This window comes from Rhamphochromis sp. 'chilingali' (genome assembly GCF_963969265.1).
Source record: "Rhamphochromis sp. 'chilingali' genome assembly, chromosome: 3".
NCBI classification, from domain to species: Eukaryota; Metazoa; Chordata; class Actinopteri; order Cichliformes; family Cichlidae; genus Rhamphochromis; species Rhamphochromis sp. 'chilingali'.
The window spans coordinates 34,478,482-34,496,625 of NC_137931.1; the positions used below are offsets into that span (position 1 = coordinate 34,478,482).

The 18,144-nt window shown below is 43.7% G+C and overlaps 1 protein-coding gene across 3 annotated transcripts in view; it reads right to left on the reverse strand.

Moving 5' to 3' along the window:
• Positions 1-18,144, reverse strand: part of herc2 (HECT and RLD domain containing E3 ubiquitin protein ligase 2) — a 62,042-nt gene that overhangs the window by 6,494 nt on the left and 37,404 nt on the right. For all 3 annotated transcript variants that reach the window (XM_080876994.1, XM_080876993.1, XM_080876992.1), the window contains exons 52-80: positions 17,458-17,597; positions 17,181-17,371; positions 16,987-17,092; positions 16,744-16,835; positions 16,474-16,649; positions 14,729-14,840; positions 14,355-14,436; positions 14,031-14,265; positions 12,942-13,119; positions 12,640-12,721; positions 11,733-11,904; positions 11,505-11,649; positions 10,811-11,036; positions 9,460-9,631; positions 8,930-9,116; positions 7,888-8,031; positions 7,609-7,800; positions 7,377-7,530; positions 7,157-7,264; positions 6,949-7,080; positions 4,842-5,000; positions 4,637-4,755; positions 4,262-4,387; positions 4,025-4,180; positions 3,625-3,939; positions 2,371-2,585; positions 2,050-2,227; positions 1,789-1,950; positions 59-150 (exon numbers count right to left, since the gene is read on the reverse strand). In XM_080876994.1, coding sequence (XP_080733120.1) covers positions 59-150; positions 1,789-1,950; positions 2,050-2,227; positions 2,371-2,585; positions 3,625-3,939; positions 4,025-4,180; positions 4,262-4,387; positions 4,637-4,755; positions 4,842-5,000; positions 6,949-7,080; positions 7,157-7,264; positions 7,377-7,530; positions 7,609-7,800; positions 7,888-8,031; positions 8,930-9,116; positions 9,460-9,631; positions 10,811-11,036; positions 11,505-11,649; positions 11,733-11,904; positions 12,640-12,721; positions 12,942-13,119; positions 14,031-14,265; positions 14,355-14,436; positions 14,729-14,840; positions 16,474-16,649; positions 16,744-16,835; positions 16,987-17,092; positions 17,181-17,371; positions 17,458-17,597 — 4,548 coding nt within the window. The remainder of the gene's footprint in view (positions 1-58; positions 151-1,788; positions 1,951-2,049; positions 2,228-2,370; positions 2,586-3,624; positions 3,940-4,024; positions 4,181-4,261; positions 4,388-4,636; positions 4,756-4,841; positions 5,001-6,948; positions 7,081-7,156; positions 7,265-7,376; positions 7,531-7,608; positions 7,801-7,887; positions 8,032-8,929; positions 9,117-9,459; positions 9,632-10,810; positions 11,037-11,504; positions 11,650-11,732; positions 11,905-12,639; positions 12,722-12,941; positions 13,120-14,030; positions 14,266-14,354; positions 14,437-14,728; positions 14,841-16,473; positions 16,650-16,743; positions 16,836-16,986; positions 17,093-17,180; positions 17,372-17,457; positions 17,598-18,144) is intronic.

Genomic DNA, 18,144 nt, shown 5'->3' on the forward strand with positions numbered 1-18,144 from the left:
GCCACCTCATCACAACCAAATACAACACCTGAACTTGACAGCTCGTCTCTGTACTTACCACGTATACACAGCTCCAGACTTCGTGAGAGCCACAGAAAACTGCGAACCACACTCGACTTTGACCACTCCAAGGCCGGTGAGAGAGTCAATCTGAAAAGCAGAGGGACAGGTTAACTTTCAATTTTTCAGCATTGAAACGTAACTCACGTTTGTGGCTTTTAAAACACCTTGATAAGGTCTTCCTCTGTAGAGCCGACATTACAGGAATAAAACGCAGAACTACGTCATCATTTCATTTGCACTCTGCCACTGTTTCTATCCTGTTCTGTCATTATGAGTGAAACAGTGAAGCTGATCATGTTAGGGTGAGGAGCCGAGAAATCCTGTTACATTTACTGAAAAACAAAAAGGCGACAAGGCCTCAGAACCAACCTGTGTCTGTACACACAGAGCTTTAAAAATAAGAACAACGCTACATATGTCTAAACAAGCAAAATACTCATTATACATTAATATAACGCAGCACATTACATTTTGGTTCCCTGTCCTTTTGTGTTTACAGTGTACAAATATTACCAAACAGAACAACAAACCCTTCCGTAAATTCAAAACAATTTCGGTAATGAAAAACTGCAAAGCTAATTCTGGATTCAAAAATTTTTTGTGTACCAATTTTCTCATGATAAGTATGGTCAAAGGTTTTGGGGTTTTTATTATTTGAAATTAATCCATCCATCCATTCGCTTCCGCTTATCCTTTTCAGGGTTGCGGGGGGCGCTGGAGCCTATCCCAGCTGTCATAGGGCGAGAGGCAGGGTACACCCTGGACAGGTCGCCAGTCTGTCGCAGGGCCAACACACAGGGACAAACAACCATTCGCACTCACATTCATTCGCACATTCACACCTAGTGACAATTTGGATTTTCCAATTAACCTATCCCCACAAGCTGCATGTCTTTGGACGGTGGGAGGAAGCCGGAGTACCCGGAGGGAACCCACGCAAACACGGGGAGAACATGCAAACTCCATACAGAAAGACCCCGGCCTGGTGTTGGAATTGAACTCAGGACCTTCTTGCTGTGCGGCAACAGTGCTATCCACCGTGCCACCGTGCTGCCCATTTTGAAATTAATATTATTTGAAATTTAAATTATTTTTATTGAAATTCACAATCTTTAAACTGTCACGTTCAGCAATTTAATAATTATGTGGAAAAACAAAAATAAAGATTATTAAAGCAAGTTCATATCTCTGACCCTTTGATATGATCTCAACTTTCCAGGGTGGAGAGTCAGAAACAGAAAGTTGTGCTTCCATTACAGCCTTTTCATGGTCTTCACCCTCAGGACCTTTTCTAACAGTCTTCATCTTTGCATATCCAGGTGGTGCCAGCATAACTGTTGTACACCATGACAGGTGACACCATTCTCTTGCCGTGGCCTTTAAGTCATCTTCAAAAGCCAATCTTACCACACCAAAGAGAAGATATTTGGCAGCATGACACACCCTTCTATGTATTTAGCAAAGCTGCTACTTAACAAAATTGGTAGTACCTAAAAAAGTGCAGTCTGGCCCCATTTTACATGAACCTATTTATCTATTTTTTGGGGGCACAAGAATTTACAATAAATACCTTTAACTAAAAGTTGTGTATACTGACTTTACAAAGAACAGAAAACTGATTAGGTGATTCAGACTCTGGTCTCCCACATGAAATAACTAGAAAACTGAGGTATAACTGATGCCTCTGTTCACCTCCAGTACACACTGCTCTGTAATCCTTCTTACCTTCATGGGGATTTTGCAGCCATCACTGCCTCCCCGGCCCAGTTTGCCATAGTCCCCATCTCCCCAGGACCAGACCATGTCATCATCAGTTAGACATAGTGTCTGGGCATCCCCGCTGCCGCAGGCGACATCAATGACTCTGTGACCCTGCAGTGCATCCACCTGGATAAAGCACACACAGTTACTCTTTACAAGTTAAGCACATTTTATTTTTATTTTTTTTTTGAGTCTTGTGAGAAACTGAGTCGAGTGACCACAGACCAGCTTGGGTTTAAGCTGGTCCTCGCTGTCTCCGTGTCCCAGGCGTCCATAGCGACCCTTGCCCCACGTGAAGAGCTCTCCGCTGGCAGTGATGCAGGCACTGTGAGCTCCTCCGGCTGCAATATCCACCACTTCCACTCCCCTCAGAGACTCGATCACACGGGGACGGTCACAGGGGCTAAAGACAAAAGGACGCACAGTTAGCACAAAAATTTACTTTACTGTCCAAATTTTTGAGTGAGGTTTAGTTTTATATATATGTATGAACTATAAACTTAATATGAAAGAGGTTTTCTTATTTTTAGTGCATGTAGTCTTAACCTTCTGTTCCCATGGCCGAGTTTCCCGTCCTCAGCTTCACCCCATGAGTAGACTTCTCCCTCAGAGGACAGTGCCAAGCAGTGCTTTCCTCCAGAGTTCACAGCCACCTTTCTGATGAACACGTGCTGAATCGACTCCAGCAAGGTTGGGGTCGACACAGACTCAGTGCCACCGATACCCAGCCTGCCCCCTGCACCATATCCTGTGGCATAGAGCTGAGCATCGACAGAAAATAAACTGGTGTTAGAACCCAAAGCAAAAATAAAGGTTGAGCTGACTTTACGTACACAGTCTGTCGTATATTTAATCAAGCCATGCATTTTTACATGACAAGTACATGACTTTAAATTGCGATACTTGGAGTATGAAATATCACACGATTAAAAAGGCTGGTTCTGTCCTGGGTGTCAGACTGGAGAACCTGGAGGTGGTGTCTGAGAAGAGAATGCTAAAAAAAGCTTCTTTGTATCATGGACAACCCCTCCCACCCCATGCACGCCTCCATGATGGACCATCGGAGCATATGCAGCAAAAGACTAATCGCCCCGAAATGCAGAACTGACCGCCACAGGAAATCCTTTGTGCCGGTGGCAATAGGACTGTACAACTCATCCTCGCTAACAAAGTTATTCTGTTTCCATTCAGACCGTGCAATATCACCCAACAGTTTTTCATCGAACGTTTGTTTCATCTCCCCATCATAATGCTACTCTCTTTTATTCATTTGCACAATACTATGCCACTTTTAGAATCACCTTCACTGATAGCTGAGATATTTATTTTTCAGGATATCATTATATTGTTACTTGTTAGAGTTATTTGATATTATATTTTGCACTATCCTACTGTATATTACTGTATACTAGTATTCTATTGTATATCCTATTCCTCTGTCCCTCTTGCTGCATTGAGCATGTGTATGACAAAAGAATTTCCCTCGGGATAAATAAAGTTCTTCTTATCTTAAAATTTTCTGCACAGATTAAGTTATGAGAGCTCAGAAATGCTGGGGGAAAAAAAAAATATTTTTGTACTCTGAGGAAAATATTCATAGTATTAATTTACTTCCTTGAACGGCTTCATTGAATATACTAAAGCTGGGGGAAAAAATGTGCTAAAGTGGGAGGTAGTGATGCATTTTTATGAATGACCCTACAGTAGTCGTGCAGCAATGGTTCAGCTGATATTGTCGATGTATGCTCTGTGAAGGGTTACTGGCACAGAGGTTTTCATGACAGGTAAAAGCAAACACACCTTTCCATCAGCAGTGACAGCAAACAGAGTCTGCTCCCCACCAATAAGCTGGATTGGCCGCAATGTGGCGAGGGCTTCTGTAGATGTAGGTACTTTGACTTTTGCCCCCTCAATGCCCCCTAGCTGCCCTCTGTGGTTGTGCCCCCAGCCGTAAATGGTGCCACTCCCCCCGGCAGAAAGCGTCCAGTCATCTGGGCGCCGGTTCATCCACTGCACAAGCTGCTCGTCGTGCTCGCGCTTGAATAAGTCGTGACTCTCATGCAGGGTGTTCATGCTCTCGTGATCTGCCATGAGCTCGCGAATTTTCTTTGTAACCTTTAAAAGGTGAAGGAAAATGGATTAGAGAGATTTTCAGGGCAAAATGAAAGCTTGCACAGACAACACAGCTGTGCAGACGTACCTCATCCAGGAAAGGTCTGGGTAAAGATGTTCTCTTATCTAGAGCCACAGCCACTCTGGAGGCAGTGCAATATCGGCGGAACCAGGCCCACTTATGTGTCTCCGCACAGCAAGGTAAGGTATCGAGCTCGAGGTCACAGGCAAGAGCAACCAGTACCTGGGCAAAGTGTTAAAGTTATGCTCTGCAAAGGAAAACTATGGTGTTACCGTGTATTTAAGAGAACAACTGCGTGTATACCTTGAAAAATGGACTGTGAAGCAGCTGTTTCCCTCCGCGGACAATCGGGTCTTCGTACTCATACTGCCTCTGCAGAGCCTCAGGCAGCCCCTTGACCAAAGCAGCCAGAGCACTACCTGTGAAGCTCTGAAAAAAGAAAGGCCATCGGTCAGTCGCATGTGCTGAGCAACCACATGTATAACTAACACTCGTCTTTTCTTCAGGAAGAAATGTTTTTTCTGGACTTTTTCTTTTCTTTTTTAGCTACAACATCTTCACGAGAGTCAAATATTTTTTAGCTCTCTTTTACAGGCCAATAATTTACCATAATAAATGGATAACAAATATTCCAATTAAGCCATCGGGCAGATATCTTAATTATGACAGTGTACTCACCATAGAGCGAGCCTCTCCTTCACTGTCGCCCAGCAGCCTGTTTATGTTGATTGACTGACCGAACTCTGTGGTCAGAAGCTTCCGTAGCCTCTGCAGAGCCCACATCCTGTGACCAGCAGCTACACAAAACAAATTTAGTTCTGTGAAAATTTATTTCGTACTTTATTAAGAAATAACCTGGTGAAGCAAGAGCACAATTCTGTACCTAGAGCACTGAGCTGAGCACAAGCAGCAAGAGAAGCGGCTAGACGGGGCACGATGCTCCTATTGGATGCAAAGTTGAGCCTAAAGTCCAGGAGACATATGACCAGATCCATGGAGGGGCAGGACAAGATACAGCGATCAGACAGCAAGTCTTTGGGACCTGAAGAAGAAGAATGAAGTCTGACTGTCACAGACATACACTTTAAAAAATACCATCATATTATCACCAACTGGTTTCTGGACTCTACATTTTAAAGTCTCAACATTAGCTTTTGGGTACCACAGTGCTGTTGTTTTTGGGCCATATTTGGATGAGGATGGAGGTCCACATCAGCTGACACCAGAAAGCCTGGTTAACAGACTGCGTTCAGATCAGAGACTCTGATTGGCAGAGCTGAGGCCTGACTAGAGCTGGGCGATAGAACGATAACGATATGTATCGCGATATAACTTTTACTCGATAGAGAAATTAAGCTATCGCGATAGACCTCGTCGCTCTTGTCCTCTTAAAAAAAAAAAGATCAGCCAATCCAAATTAAGTAGCGCAGAGCCGAACCAATCACAGCCGCAGCGTCACGTCGCGTGACTTGTTACGTACAGCACAAGTGCCAAGCCGCACGTGTGTTTGTTTGGGAAGCAGCCAGCGGGTAATGGAGGAAATGAGTGTGCCGACTAGAAAAATCAACCGAGCGTGACCGAAGAGAAAACAGATGATGGTTCCAACGCCGGAGAGATTGTCGAACGGAAGAGCCATAGAAGTTCCGTAGTGTGAAGGTATTTCGGCTATTTCAAGTCTGACAAAAAACAGAGTAGCGTGCACTGTAAATTGTGCCGAAAGCAAGTCTGGAAATACAATGAACTGGTGCATGCGTCACACTGTGCGCCACGTTATTGTTTCGGTGAAATGAATTTCTACAATACTGTTAATTCTACTCTCTGCAGTGTTTAAATGCTTACATATACACACAGTTACTGTCCCTCCACACATACGACTCGGTTCTGCTTCTATGCCCCAGCTTTGTTTACTTTTTCCCACCGAGGCTTCTAGACTTCTGATTGGCCAACATTTCTGCACGGTTAGGAATCTAGCGCCACCTGCTGCTTTGGCATGTTCATAGCAGCGTTTTCCTTCATTTCTGCCTTTATGTGTGGACGGGATTATTTTTTAAAACGAAAACGGAAAATCTCCGTTTTCAAAAATACCCGTGCACGCGTGGACGTAGCCTCAGTCTCTGACTGGAAGCGCTAATTCATCATTCGGCTTTTGTCAGACTAAAGTAACTGTTAAAACTGTTTGAAAAGCTAAGCTATACAACAAGGAGAGATTGAGAATTTCCTTTTAGTTCTCAGTTTATTTGATATTGACAAAAGTTAGTCAGTTTTGTCTGTTCTTCTGTAACACAAACTAAGATTTATTTTTAGAATTAATATTTTGTTTCTAAGTGGAATTGACAATTTAGTCTGTTTCGTTTGTTCCATTTTGAAACTTAAACGCTTTAGCGGCTGCCTTTTGTGTAGTTTGCAATATTTGCCTTTATTTATCTGAAAAAGTCTCATGTTCCTTAAGTACATCTACCCTGTTGAACTTATTATGGGAAATAAATATTTAAATCAAAACAAGCTGCTGATTATTTCACATTTTACTTGTGAGCAACGGCACATTTAAATCTTACAAATATAGTTATTTGGCTTATATCGTGATAGATATCGTTATCGCCTGAAATGAAAAAAACATATCGTGATATGAAAAAATCTCATATCGCCCAGCTCTAGGCCTGACACAAAATTAGTAGCTACCATCCACTTGATGCTGAAAAATAAAATCAACGCTGAAGTGCCAAAAGCTAAAGTTGTTCAAACGTCCACTTGAAACTGGCACCAGCAATGAGTGAGTCCCTACTGACACCAAATAAAAAACAACATGGGTTTCCATCCTACAAAAAACATGTTTAGCCTATAAAGCTATTATAAGAGCTGTACAAGGTGGAGGCTGCTGCTTGGGCACACACCATGACAGTGTTTGTTCAGCATCAGTGCAATAGTAAACGTTTACAACCCTAATAATAAAGAACTATTATCAGAAAAGTTTGTTATCCATCATGTCTTACCCGCTGCAGGCATGATGGGGTAGACTGTGAAGCGCCAGCCCCACCCATTAACCGACCCATCACTGGTAAACTTCCATTTGAGTTCATCTCCGGGGATCCTTAATTCACTTGACCAGTCAGACCACTCCCGACCTGAAACGCAAAGCTACATTAATTTTTCATTTCTTGTATTTTGCGAGAGTAAAGTTTAATCTCTTCCCCTCATCACCTGATCTGACAGAGACAATCCTGTTGGCTCCATCCATGATTGTTAGCGGGTCGTGGCGTCTCTCGGTCGAACACTGTCGGTCAAACTCTATCCTCAGACCCTCGGCACCTGAAGAGCAAAACAGAAGTTGCTGTTTATGTCCGAGAGAGTGATTTTACTGAGATTCAATAAGACCCTGATAATGATCTCTGCCTTTCAAAGGTCTTTTTTTTTTCCTAACCTGGGATCTTTACGGTGCCGCTGGTCGATGTGTCGTCTGTGTAGGGATGGCTGCTTTCTACGACGACTGGCTGGGAGGACAGACGGCCGCTCTGAGAATCTGTAGCAACATCCTCCAATTCAGTGACGCATAACTCCAGCAGCATGTCAGCAACCTGCAAGGACCCACATACAGAATGTTAACAATTTGCAGAGCGATGCACGCACAGCTTCCAGGGAATATATGACAGTACCTGTGGATACGCTGTGCCCATGCCAGACAGCACTGCAGACAGGACCTCCTTGCCTTTCTCCCCAGAACGACAGGATACTGCAAGCTTCAACACGTCCACCATTACTCGTGTGTCATCCGGCACAAGCAGACTGGTGAACTCATCCAGGTACTGAGGCTCCGGACCAACCACTTTGCTCTGACTCTCAGAGTCCTGAGGAGAAGCAAACAACAGAAAAACCTTTAAGCTAACAACACTTGGCTCAGGGCAAAGTCTCTGCTTGCCACCAGACTGACTTACTTCTTTGGTCTTCGCCATGGTCTCAGCTATGATGCTGGCTGCTCCGGGGTCATCAGTGACAGGGATGAAAGGACGTGAGGAGGCTCCACAGGCTGATGGAGTTACTGCTGATGACGGGGTGATAGCGTCTTCAGATGAGGGAACCTGTTCATACACACCAAATTCACCCAAGTTCACCAAACGCCAACAAACAACAATATTTACTGCACACGGTTAACAAGCTCCCACTAAGAATCTTCATATCTGAGAGTAAATATACATCTAATATACTGTTTAAGGTCACAGACATTCCAACTTTTCCAAGTCCTATACTGCCTCGTTCTTGAGTTACTGTGTTCACAAAGTTGGATGTCCACGCTGCCCCTGTGAGGTGACGGCAGTATCCCATCAGCTTTTAACAGCTCAGGGGTAAAAACCACACAAATCTGTTCTCCATAGAGAAGGGCCCATCTGGGGTTCAAACTCAGGACCCTCTTGCTGTGTGGTTAGGCTGTGAAAAAAGTCAGCTTCACCAAAGTCTCAGTGCTGTGAGGATCAAAAGAAAACTATCCACCCCAAAAAGTCACAGGCCTGTTTGTTATAGGCCTGTTTGTTGCGGGTGACTACTACATATTTCAGACACACCACTCTCTGAGAGGAGAGGAGGGCTCTTTGCACAACAAGGAAGTTTAAAAACATGGATAAGTAATGGTTTCAGGTTGTTTAAATGAAGCTGGATCATGCTCAGAGATAACCATAACAGTTATCTTTAGAAAGAACACCAAGAATGGAAATGTTTGCAGAAACTTAAAGTCATAACTCTCATCAAGGTCCTGTGAGAGCTCCAAGATTGGACCCAAATGCAGTTTGCTGATGACTGCATCCCCACACCTGGTTGTCATGGACAAAAAATGCACACTGAGTGTTTTTACAATTTAACAGGAAATCAGCAGAAAGTCCAGCTGAGGCAGCGCTTCAAAAACCCAAACAGCACGAGAACAGCCTCACTGACATTTACTAAACCGTGAGGTTTTTAAGAGGCAAGGTGTATTGTGTTCCTGACCTCTCCCTTCTTGTCTTGCCAGGGATTTGGGCTGACTCGCTCTTCAGCTTCTGGTGGAACGGGAGGATCTTCTTCATCGCTCACGCTGGATGAGGATGAAGAGTCTGATGGGGGAATAGGTGAAGAGGAAGGACACTCTGTTGGCAGGATCATGCTGGCCGGCATGAGTGCACCCACCACTGCATCTCTGAGGGAACACACAACACAGTCTATCAACGTTTAACGCCAATTAATGATGACGACTCCTGCCAGTCAGATACTTAATTTATTCAGAAACATCATCATCTTCTCCTGTTTAGAACGGAGTCAGCCAGTTTGGTCATACATAATTAAACGAACAAGATAGAAGTTACAGCATTCAAGCCCTGAATAGCTGCAGGATATAAGTTTCATATCATGTATTGTTAGTTGAATTTCTTTACCTGTTTTCTTTTACTTCTCACATTTCTATCATTTAAGGAAAGTACATTTTCCATGCAAGTCTTCCTGCACATTAGAAATAGATTTTTCAAACCGTGCACACAGCCTACCTTGCATACATGATTTGAAGGGCTGACAGCACATGAGACAGAGCCTGCTGTTTGGCCAGGTTTCCATCCAGACTGAGGAGAATTTTGGCCAGTGAGGGTCGATTAGACTTCACGCTGCTCTGCCCACTCAGCTTGTTACTCACTGATGATGAGTCACTGTCTGACTGGACACCTACAGAGTACAACACCAAAACAATGAGACGCACTGTCATTGATGGGAGGCAGCGTAAAATAGCTCCAGCTTTACTTCCAGGCCTGTGTTTTCTACCACCTGCAGCTAAGAAAAGTAACTGCTGCTGAAGCCTGATGCAGATGTTGATATGGTCGTGTTTGGGTCCTGCACACAATGAGGGAGACAGACAGACTCTGTGAAAGATGGATGTTGAGAGCTTCCAGATTGAAAAGCAAAGGCCGTACAGAAGAGAAATATATTGTTAATTTATTGCTGTGATGACCCATACTGCCCGGACGTCCTGAAGGTTGTGCTTGTTTTATCTCTGTTGTGTCGTTCTTTGTCGTGCAGCTCTTGATCTGATGGTAACTAGCTAAATGAGCTACACCTGGGCCCACTGAGAGAGACCATAATAGGAAATGAGTTTGCTTTTTAGTTTCAAATTTGAGTCAGCTCTCAGATGGGTAACCCCCATTATTTCAAGTGTTAGACAGTCCTAAATCTCCTACAGCACAAAAAAGGTCCAGAGATGCAGTTCAGGGACTCCATTAGCCGAGGGGCAGCCTAGCAAAAAGCTAGCAGCTAAAACCACAAATGTAACCATTCGCCTGTCAGTCAAAGTGTGATAAAGCAAACTTTAGGCCTTAAGCCAATTTAAACAGGTGAGTTAAATAAAAAAGTCACGATGCTATATGATTGTTAAAAAGCATAAAATTAGATGGACCTTTTAGCATCTTCCCCTGTCTATGGGGGACTGACTGACATTAAGAGCCTACTGTACACAGAGGAACTGCAGGCTTTTTAATACTTCAAAACTGAAGGTGAAAAATTAAGCCGAAAGGTTGACGTCTGACACAGTGTCGTCTTATGGAGGTGGTTTTAGCACTTTTTGTTCAAGAAATGGTCGATGTATGCCCCATCGTCTCAATATCCAACCCCTGCAGTTGCCCTACTATTACCACAACTGGCAATATAGGATGTGCAGAGCTGGGCGCATATTTAGAAAATAAGTGAACTCAAGAGCATCCATCAGATGTTTTTTAATAGCATATATTTACCTTAAATGCTGATTAAAAAAAAGACTCTTTAAAGCATCATTGCTGAAAAATTGCTTGGCTGCACTGAATGACTGCACAGCTCCACCTTGTGGAGAAGCTGCATGTAAACAGCAAGGCTTACCCAGGTATGACGCTCCGAGGGAGTCCCTGGCTGTCTGGAAAAGAACTGGCTCATGAACAGAGGGGGTGGTCACATCCACTGTGGTCCAGGCCACACTGTGGGATGAGCCACATGCCACCCGAGTGATTTTCTGTCCCTCCAGACCCTGAACCAGGGTGGGCTTCCTGTTAACTGTGGTAGTACCATTTCCCTGCTGCCCGTGGTCATTATCACCCCACGCATACACCTGACAGAGAAGCATAAAGCCTTTAATTAGATGGAGTTTTTATTACACCTGTTATTCGTGTATGTCACAAACAAAAGGTTACGAGATACCATCAAACATTTCACACCACCTTAGATTTCTGTACATTTGACACATTTCTGAATCGCTTTGTTTCCTGTAAAGTGAAGGCTCAGTGCCAAGCTTTTACTTTCAACAGTCTCTTAAAAAACATTGACCAGCTGCCTCTTATCATTGGAGGTGATATGTTAGTATAATCAAATTTGTACTGAGGAAAACTATTAAACAAGGTGAAGAGAGAAAAAAAAAAAAATCAGTGTGAGAGCAAAAGGTCAGAGCTAACTGCTCAATAAATCAGGTCTTGCTGCAGGAACACAAACTCACATCTGGAGCAGAGCCACGGCACTAAATGATCAGACTTTGAAGGGTGTGCTCTGGTTTCTAACACCATTTGTTGAGGTCAGTACAAACCTGTCCTGTGTCTGTGACAGCCAGACAGTGCAGCGCTCCGACAGCAACGTGGACAATCTTTTTGCCCCTCAGTCCCTCCACCATCTGGGGCTTCCGCACATGGACGTCGGTGCCGTGGCCCAACCGGAAATAATCGCCTTTGCCCCTGTTTGGAAACAGTTAACGGTCAAAGAAAGCCTGAGGACAGATAATGAATGATAACCTAAACGTGGAACACATTCATCTCACCAGGTCCACACCACTCCAGATTTAGTGAGAGCCAGGGAGAACTGTGCTCCACACTCAATCTGGCAGACGCCCTGCCCGTTGAGCCTTTCGATGTTCTGTGGTACGTTGCAGCCTTCGCTTCCTCCACGACCCAGCTTCCCAAAGTCCCCATCCCCCCAGGAGAACACAAATCCTGAAGAAAAAACCCCCAAAACATTACGGACTAGAAACTGGAACCCAATTGTGTCAAAAAATTTTTTTTTTTTTTTTTTTTTTTTTTTTTACTGGAACCATTTACAAGTTCAAATTTTGCCTCTCCTGTCAGCTTTAGCACTAGTGATAAAATAACCAAATAAAGACAAGAAAAAGACTTAACAAGACGAGCCTATAAAGTTTGTAAAGCTTCTCTTGGCAAAGCAAATGGGTTTGGCACAACAGAGCACTCTGGGGATGGTTCGCTTGCTAAAGCTGTCGGACAAGACCGTTTTAAAAAAAAGGTTAAAAGTTAAACACTTGCATGAGTGTATTTTTTTTTTTTAAGAGGAGGCTTGATCAAAGTCTAAATGCTGCTCTTCACTGTTAGTTGGTCGTATTTTGCTGATAGAAGAGAACAGACTTCACTGATCCATTACAAAGCCAGAAAGAGCTGCTGGGATTTCTGCCTGTTGGACAGTTTTTAAATGACAGAAGTGATTGAAGATAATATAGTTACTAGTTATTTTGTAATCCTTTACAGCACTTTGGTTGATGTTGCTTTATACAGCACATTAAATGTGCTGTATAAATAAAAACAACAACGATATTTTAGTTTCAATCCAATTGCATTAGTCGGCGACAATCACAATGTCAACAGTACAACGTGACTATGTTGCCAAATCCAACAGCTGTTAATCTGTAGGGCTACTTTTAAGGGCAATAAGAGAAATACCTTCATCAGTGAGGGCTAGAGTTTGAGCATCCCTGCTCCCACAAGCCACTTGGATAACACGGTGTCCCAGAAGTACTTTCACCTGAACGACAGACAGAAGAGTAAGACAATCAAATCACACGTCATGCAGTTAAGTCTGTATGTAGCAAGCAATCTGTCTGCTGCTTCAAAGCTGTGAATTCTACTGTGTAAAGTGTGTGAATTCATCATAGACTATACTGGATGCAAATTTCATCTTTCTTTGATCAGCTGATGACACAATGGGCAGCCATGTGTGTAAAGTAAACAAAGGCTGAGCTTACCAGTTTGGGCCTCAGCTGAGTGGTGTTGTCCCCGTGTCCGAGTCGGCCATATTCACCCAACCCCCAGCTGTACAGCTCCCCGCTGGATGTGATGGCAGCGCTGTGAGAGCTGCCACAGGCGATGTCACGGATGCGCTTCGTCTTCAGCGCCTCAATAAGCCGGGGCTTGTCACAGTTCCTAAAGGAAAAAATAAAGCAAACAAATAAAAATCAGACTCTTCTTAATAGTCCTTACTTATTTCTATTTCATTAGAAACTGCTGTCCATGAAGCACATATGACGATATAAAAAATTAACTACACATCTCGCTGACACAGCCTGCATCAACTAAACTGCTTGGAACATTACGTGGTAGAGGAGTTAAAAGGAGTTTACGGTTAGGTCATAAGTTGCGACATAGACTTAACACAGCTTTAGCCCCTGTTGGCCTGCCTTCACTACAGCATATATCTGCACCCAACAGCTTTAGCTAACGTTATAAAGAAATGCCCAAACTGACTGACTCCGTTCTAAACAAGAGAAGATGATGATGTTTCATGACAAAAAGGTGCATTGTAAGTGTAATCATCATATTGTGCTGACTGTCTTTTTTTTCATAATCAGTGCATGCAACAACTATAATTAAGATTTAAAGCTGATAAATCATGAAAAGGTTTATTTAAGAATAAATCACAATGACGATTAAGGACGAGTACAGCTACAAGACTATATGAAGGCAGTAAACTGTCAAATCAAACTCCTGAAGTTGGAACACAGCTTGTGAAATCATGAGCTCAATTTATACTTCAACCTTACACTGAAGAAGATCTACAGGACCTTCAAAGCTGAAAAGATAAAAGCTATTACCCTTTTAGGAGTGTTTTATTATAATTAAACTGAGCCAATCGGCGTGTAGCTCCACAGTGTATGAGCTGTTGACTGACTGTTGACTGTCTGAGAAACTACACACATTTTTGTTATTTCTTTTATTAATTCATCACTTCATGTGGATATTATACAAGTCATAGTTTGCTAAAAATACACAGTGAGTTTAATAAAAGGTGCGTTAAGTATCTGGGGTGTGCACAGTGGCCACATTCAATGACTTACATTCTACTAAAGTGCCCAAGCTTGCCGTCGTCTCCTTCGCCCCAGGAAAACACCTTCCCGTCCACAGTCAGGGCCATAGCGTGGCGTCCTCCTGAATGCACAGCGACCTTCTTTATCACGTAGTTACTGAGGGCGGTGATCTGACGGGGGATTGGGATGGTCCCACTGGAGAGGCCCAAACCCAATCTGCCATTAGTTGCCTCACCACATGCGTAAATCTTCCCCTCGACAGTCACTGCAACGACGACATATCAGTTACACACTACTGTAGCACAACACGTGTGAATGGACAGATCTTCAAAAGCATTTCTATTCATTCCTCACCTGCAAAGAGGCTTTTGGAGCCACCAGCCACTTGCACCACATTGAGTGCAGACAGGGTTTCGGAGAAGGATGGCACTTTGATCTGTGAACAAACCGAAAGAGATTAGAGAGTGCAGCTCACTCACACCCAAAGGATGTTTTCCTGTCCATGCTGTGTACACACACACGCACACGCGCACACACACGCACACGCACACACACACAATATATATCTGGAAAAAACAAACATCAGATGTTAACGTGGAGGGGGAAAAAAGTTAAAATTTGAAGCGTGTAAATCACTGGTTAGTGTTCATACTACATAGTTTTTAATTTGGGACAAAGGCACACAAGCCCTAAACTTTCAATTACTGATTCATTAGGAGAAACGGCACCTTGGAGCCTTTGAGTCCTCCCAGTTGGTCCTTGTCATTCAGACCCCACACAAAAACTTTGGTCCTGATGGTGGCTGCGGACTCCAGTCCTGACGGCTTCTTCCGAGCAAGACTGAAAAGTAAAGCGAGAGAGGCTGAATATGGATTCACATTTTTCCTTGTTTTAAAATAATAATAAAAAATTGTAATAAAACATTGTTGCACAGTTACGTTTGTCACAAGTTTAAAACCACTATCAGGGAGTGCTGGCAGACTGAAATAGCTGCTAAATAGAATTTGATAGTAACAAAGGTCTTACTCTTTTTAACCAGAGCCTGAGGAAATAACAGAATCACTGCCACAGAGCACAGTAATGGGATGCCCTGTGATTCTAAGTAGCACTTATGCCATTTGTGCTCATGTAGCTTGTGAATGGCGCTCTAACACACTGAACAGTGTCAATAACACTATAAAGGAGCCCCAAGCATGCTCAGGTTGATCTACTCAGGCCAGGGCCGAAGAGCTAGCCTCTCTGGGTGGACGTGGAATATTTCCCCCTGTGCCTAAAAGTCTCTGCACAGTAGCAAAGGCCATGGTGAGCTGAAGAGCAGCAGCTGAAAAATTTCTGCCAGCCAGTGTTTACCTGGCCTAGTGTGGGCGCCTGTCCCTATCTGGCCAAAGCTGGGGGAATGAGGGCCACTGGGGGAAATGTAAAAAGGAGGGTCCTTGGCCATTCGTAAGCCCCCAGTGTGGGCACTGAACACGCTCCACTTACTCAAAAACGTCCACAGGCAACTGAGTGAACTGCAGCCAGATCTGCTTTACTGCTACAGTCTCGAGGGCAGTGGTTTTTTTCCTTTTTTTTCCAAAATCCATGGACAAGTTCAAAATTCTCCAAACACAAGTCGCTGTCAATGACTATAGATGACTGCTGACTAACAGTCAGTGGGCCAGTGTGTGTAATCTACGTGACCTCAGATCCCCATTTCTATTGATATAAGCCATAACAGTGGAAGCATCTGACCTCACTAAAACATGATGCCCTTTCAGCCAAGAGAGCAAATGTTTTAGCGACTGATAAACTGCCAGCAGTTCCAGACAGTTTATGTGCATGAACTGTCTGTGGGGGGCCTAACAATCATTCACTGTTCTCCCCTCATAAGTTCACCCTGGTCCACAAGGGAGGCATCTATGGAGACCACCTTCCTGGCTAAAACCATGCCCAGAGTCTGACCTGAGCAGTCCATGGAGGGAGTCACGATGACGGTCTAATCCCAGTGAGGCCACTCAGAGCTGAAAACCTCTCATGTACCCAGCAGTATCTCTGCTAAAGAGGAATCCATCAGGCTCAGCAGCCTCTGGCACTGTCTGAGGGTAACAGAGCTGCCCTGCAACAAAGAGCTATGGTTGACTGCATCGTCACCAGTCTGTCTGGAGAAAGTCTTCACTGGAGGGCATCAAGTCTGAGCGCTGTGAAGTTAATATGTTCAGTGGGTCTCAATACGCTCTGTTCCACATTTATCTGGAAGTCTAAATTCTCTTCCTGTTGACAGGTAGGAGCTGGCAGCAGCCAGTTTTTGATGTGTGCTGCTACTCAAATGTCCTTTTGCTGAGTAGTACCCACTGCTGCCTCAGTGCATCTCACAAACATCATTGGGTTCGGTGACAGGCCACATGGTAGAACCACAAACTCACAGGCTATCCCCTGGAAAGCGAATCGCACATATGTATGATTGGAACCTGGAAATAATTCTGCCTCATCTCACCTCCCAGCTGCAGTTTTTTCATCATCCTCTTCTTCATTGTCAGAGGCCAGGAAAGGGACTGTAGCCAGGTCTTCATCCTCAGCTCTAATGCGTCCCACAATGCCGAGTCCGTGAATCTTGCAGTCGATACCAGAGCTGCGGCATTGCTTGATTGCAATCTCAATGTACCTGTGATACTGTTGGGGGTGTTTATATAAAGTTATTACGACACTTGAGCTTAGGGGGAAAACAAAAACAATTAGAAGCTGTCAGTTATTGAAGCAGACAAACCTCAGTGCAGTCACAAAGGAGGAGGACAGTGGTGTCAGTGGGATTGATGTTAATTGTCTTGAGTTCAATTAAGTTGTTCAAAGAGTTTCCACCTGCGTGATAAAAATGTCAGAATGATCAAAATGCTAAAAAACAAACAATTGGTCTCAAAGTTTAAAATTAAAACTGTCATCTGCTCAAACAAAAGGGAAAAATACTAAAATCAGTACAATTTTACATAAAACAAAAAACATCTGAACTCACCTGACACCACCACTAACGAGGGCATGTAGCTGCTGTCCGCCGGGTCTACGATCATCTTCAGCCTGTGAACAAGAACGTCTGGGAAAAGCTCAAGACGAATCCAGTGCTGCAAAGAAAAAGAAAATATTAAACGTTAATAAAGCAAACTAATCAGGCTGTCATCCGGCCTATTAGACTATGCAATTCGCTCTTACCTTCCCCTGTGAGCCAGAGGACTGCCAACACTGATCACTGCAGTCGATGAGGCGCGAAGCCTGGTTAACCGACGACGACACGTTGAGGCTCTTGACGGCTCGAGACCAATCGTCAATCAGCATCCCACGCTGGCTGCTGTGGTGCTTCTTTAGCTGTTTTCCTGAACGCCCACAGAAAGCCGGAGACTGGCCTGTTTGTGGAGAAGGTGGAGGACAGGTTTATGCACACGTACGTAGAACCACCACAGAATTTTATGTTGGCGAATGTAGGACTAACCAGGCTCATTGATCCTGCCAAAGGAATGTCTGGTGTTGTGTTTGCGTGTCTTGAAGCAGTTGTCACAGAAGTCAAAGTCGTCACAATTTTTACATTTAAATCTGGGGCCATTAATAGGAAACATCTGGCAGCCGTCACATCTGGAGAAAGCAATAGGGTTTCATGTAAAATGTTCAGTTCAAGCAAAATCTAATTCACCTATTTTCCTTATGGGTCTTGGTCCATTTATTTCACTGCAAGTTTCTTAGCTTTGAAAGCAAACTATAGACCTCCCTCTTCTTGAATATACTCACTCTGTGCTGCTCAAAGCATCAAAAAATTAGATCTGAATACCTCAGCTTCAAATGTACCTTTCCAGAAATAATGACTCGGTTACTCAAAACCATGTGCAAAGACTACAGATATATTTAAAATAAATAAAAATAAATTCCCACGTGAAACTGCTCAGAACAAGGTAAGTGGATCTTCTAGAAATATTGGCCTCGTTGCTCAGAAGGAGACTTTCCTCGCAGGTTAATGCTGAAACACCTGTGTGGGATGTGGTTACTGCTCAAGTACAGTGGTCATTTTATTCTGATGATGTTGATTTTCAACATCTGCAGGAACTTCATGTAGCTGTGATCTGCTTGACTGACCCCTTCGTCTAAAGCTTGTTAACAAATTGACACCAAGCTAGTGGTGGATGAT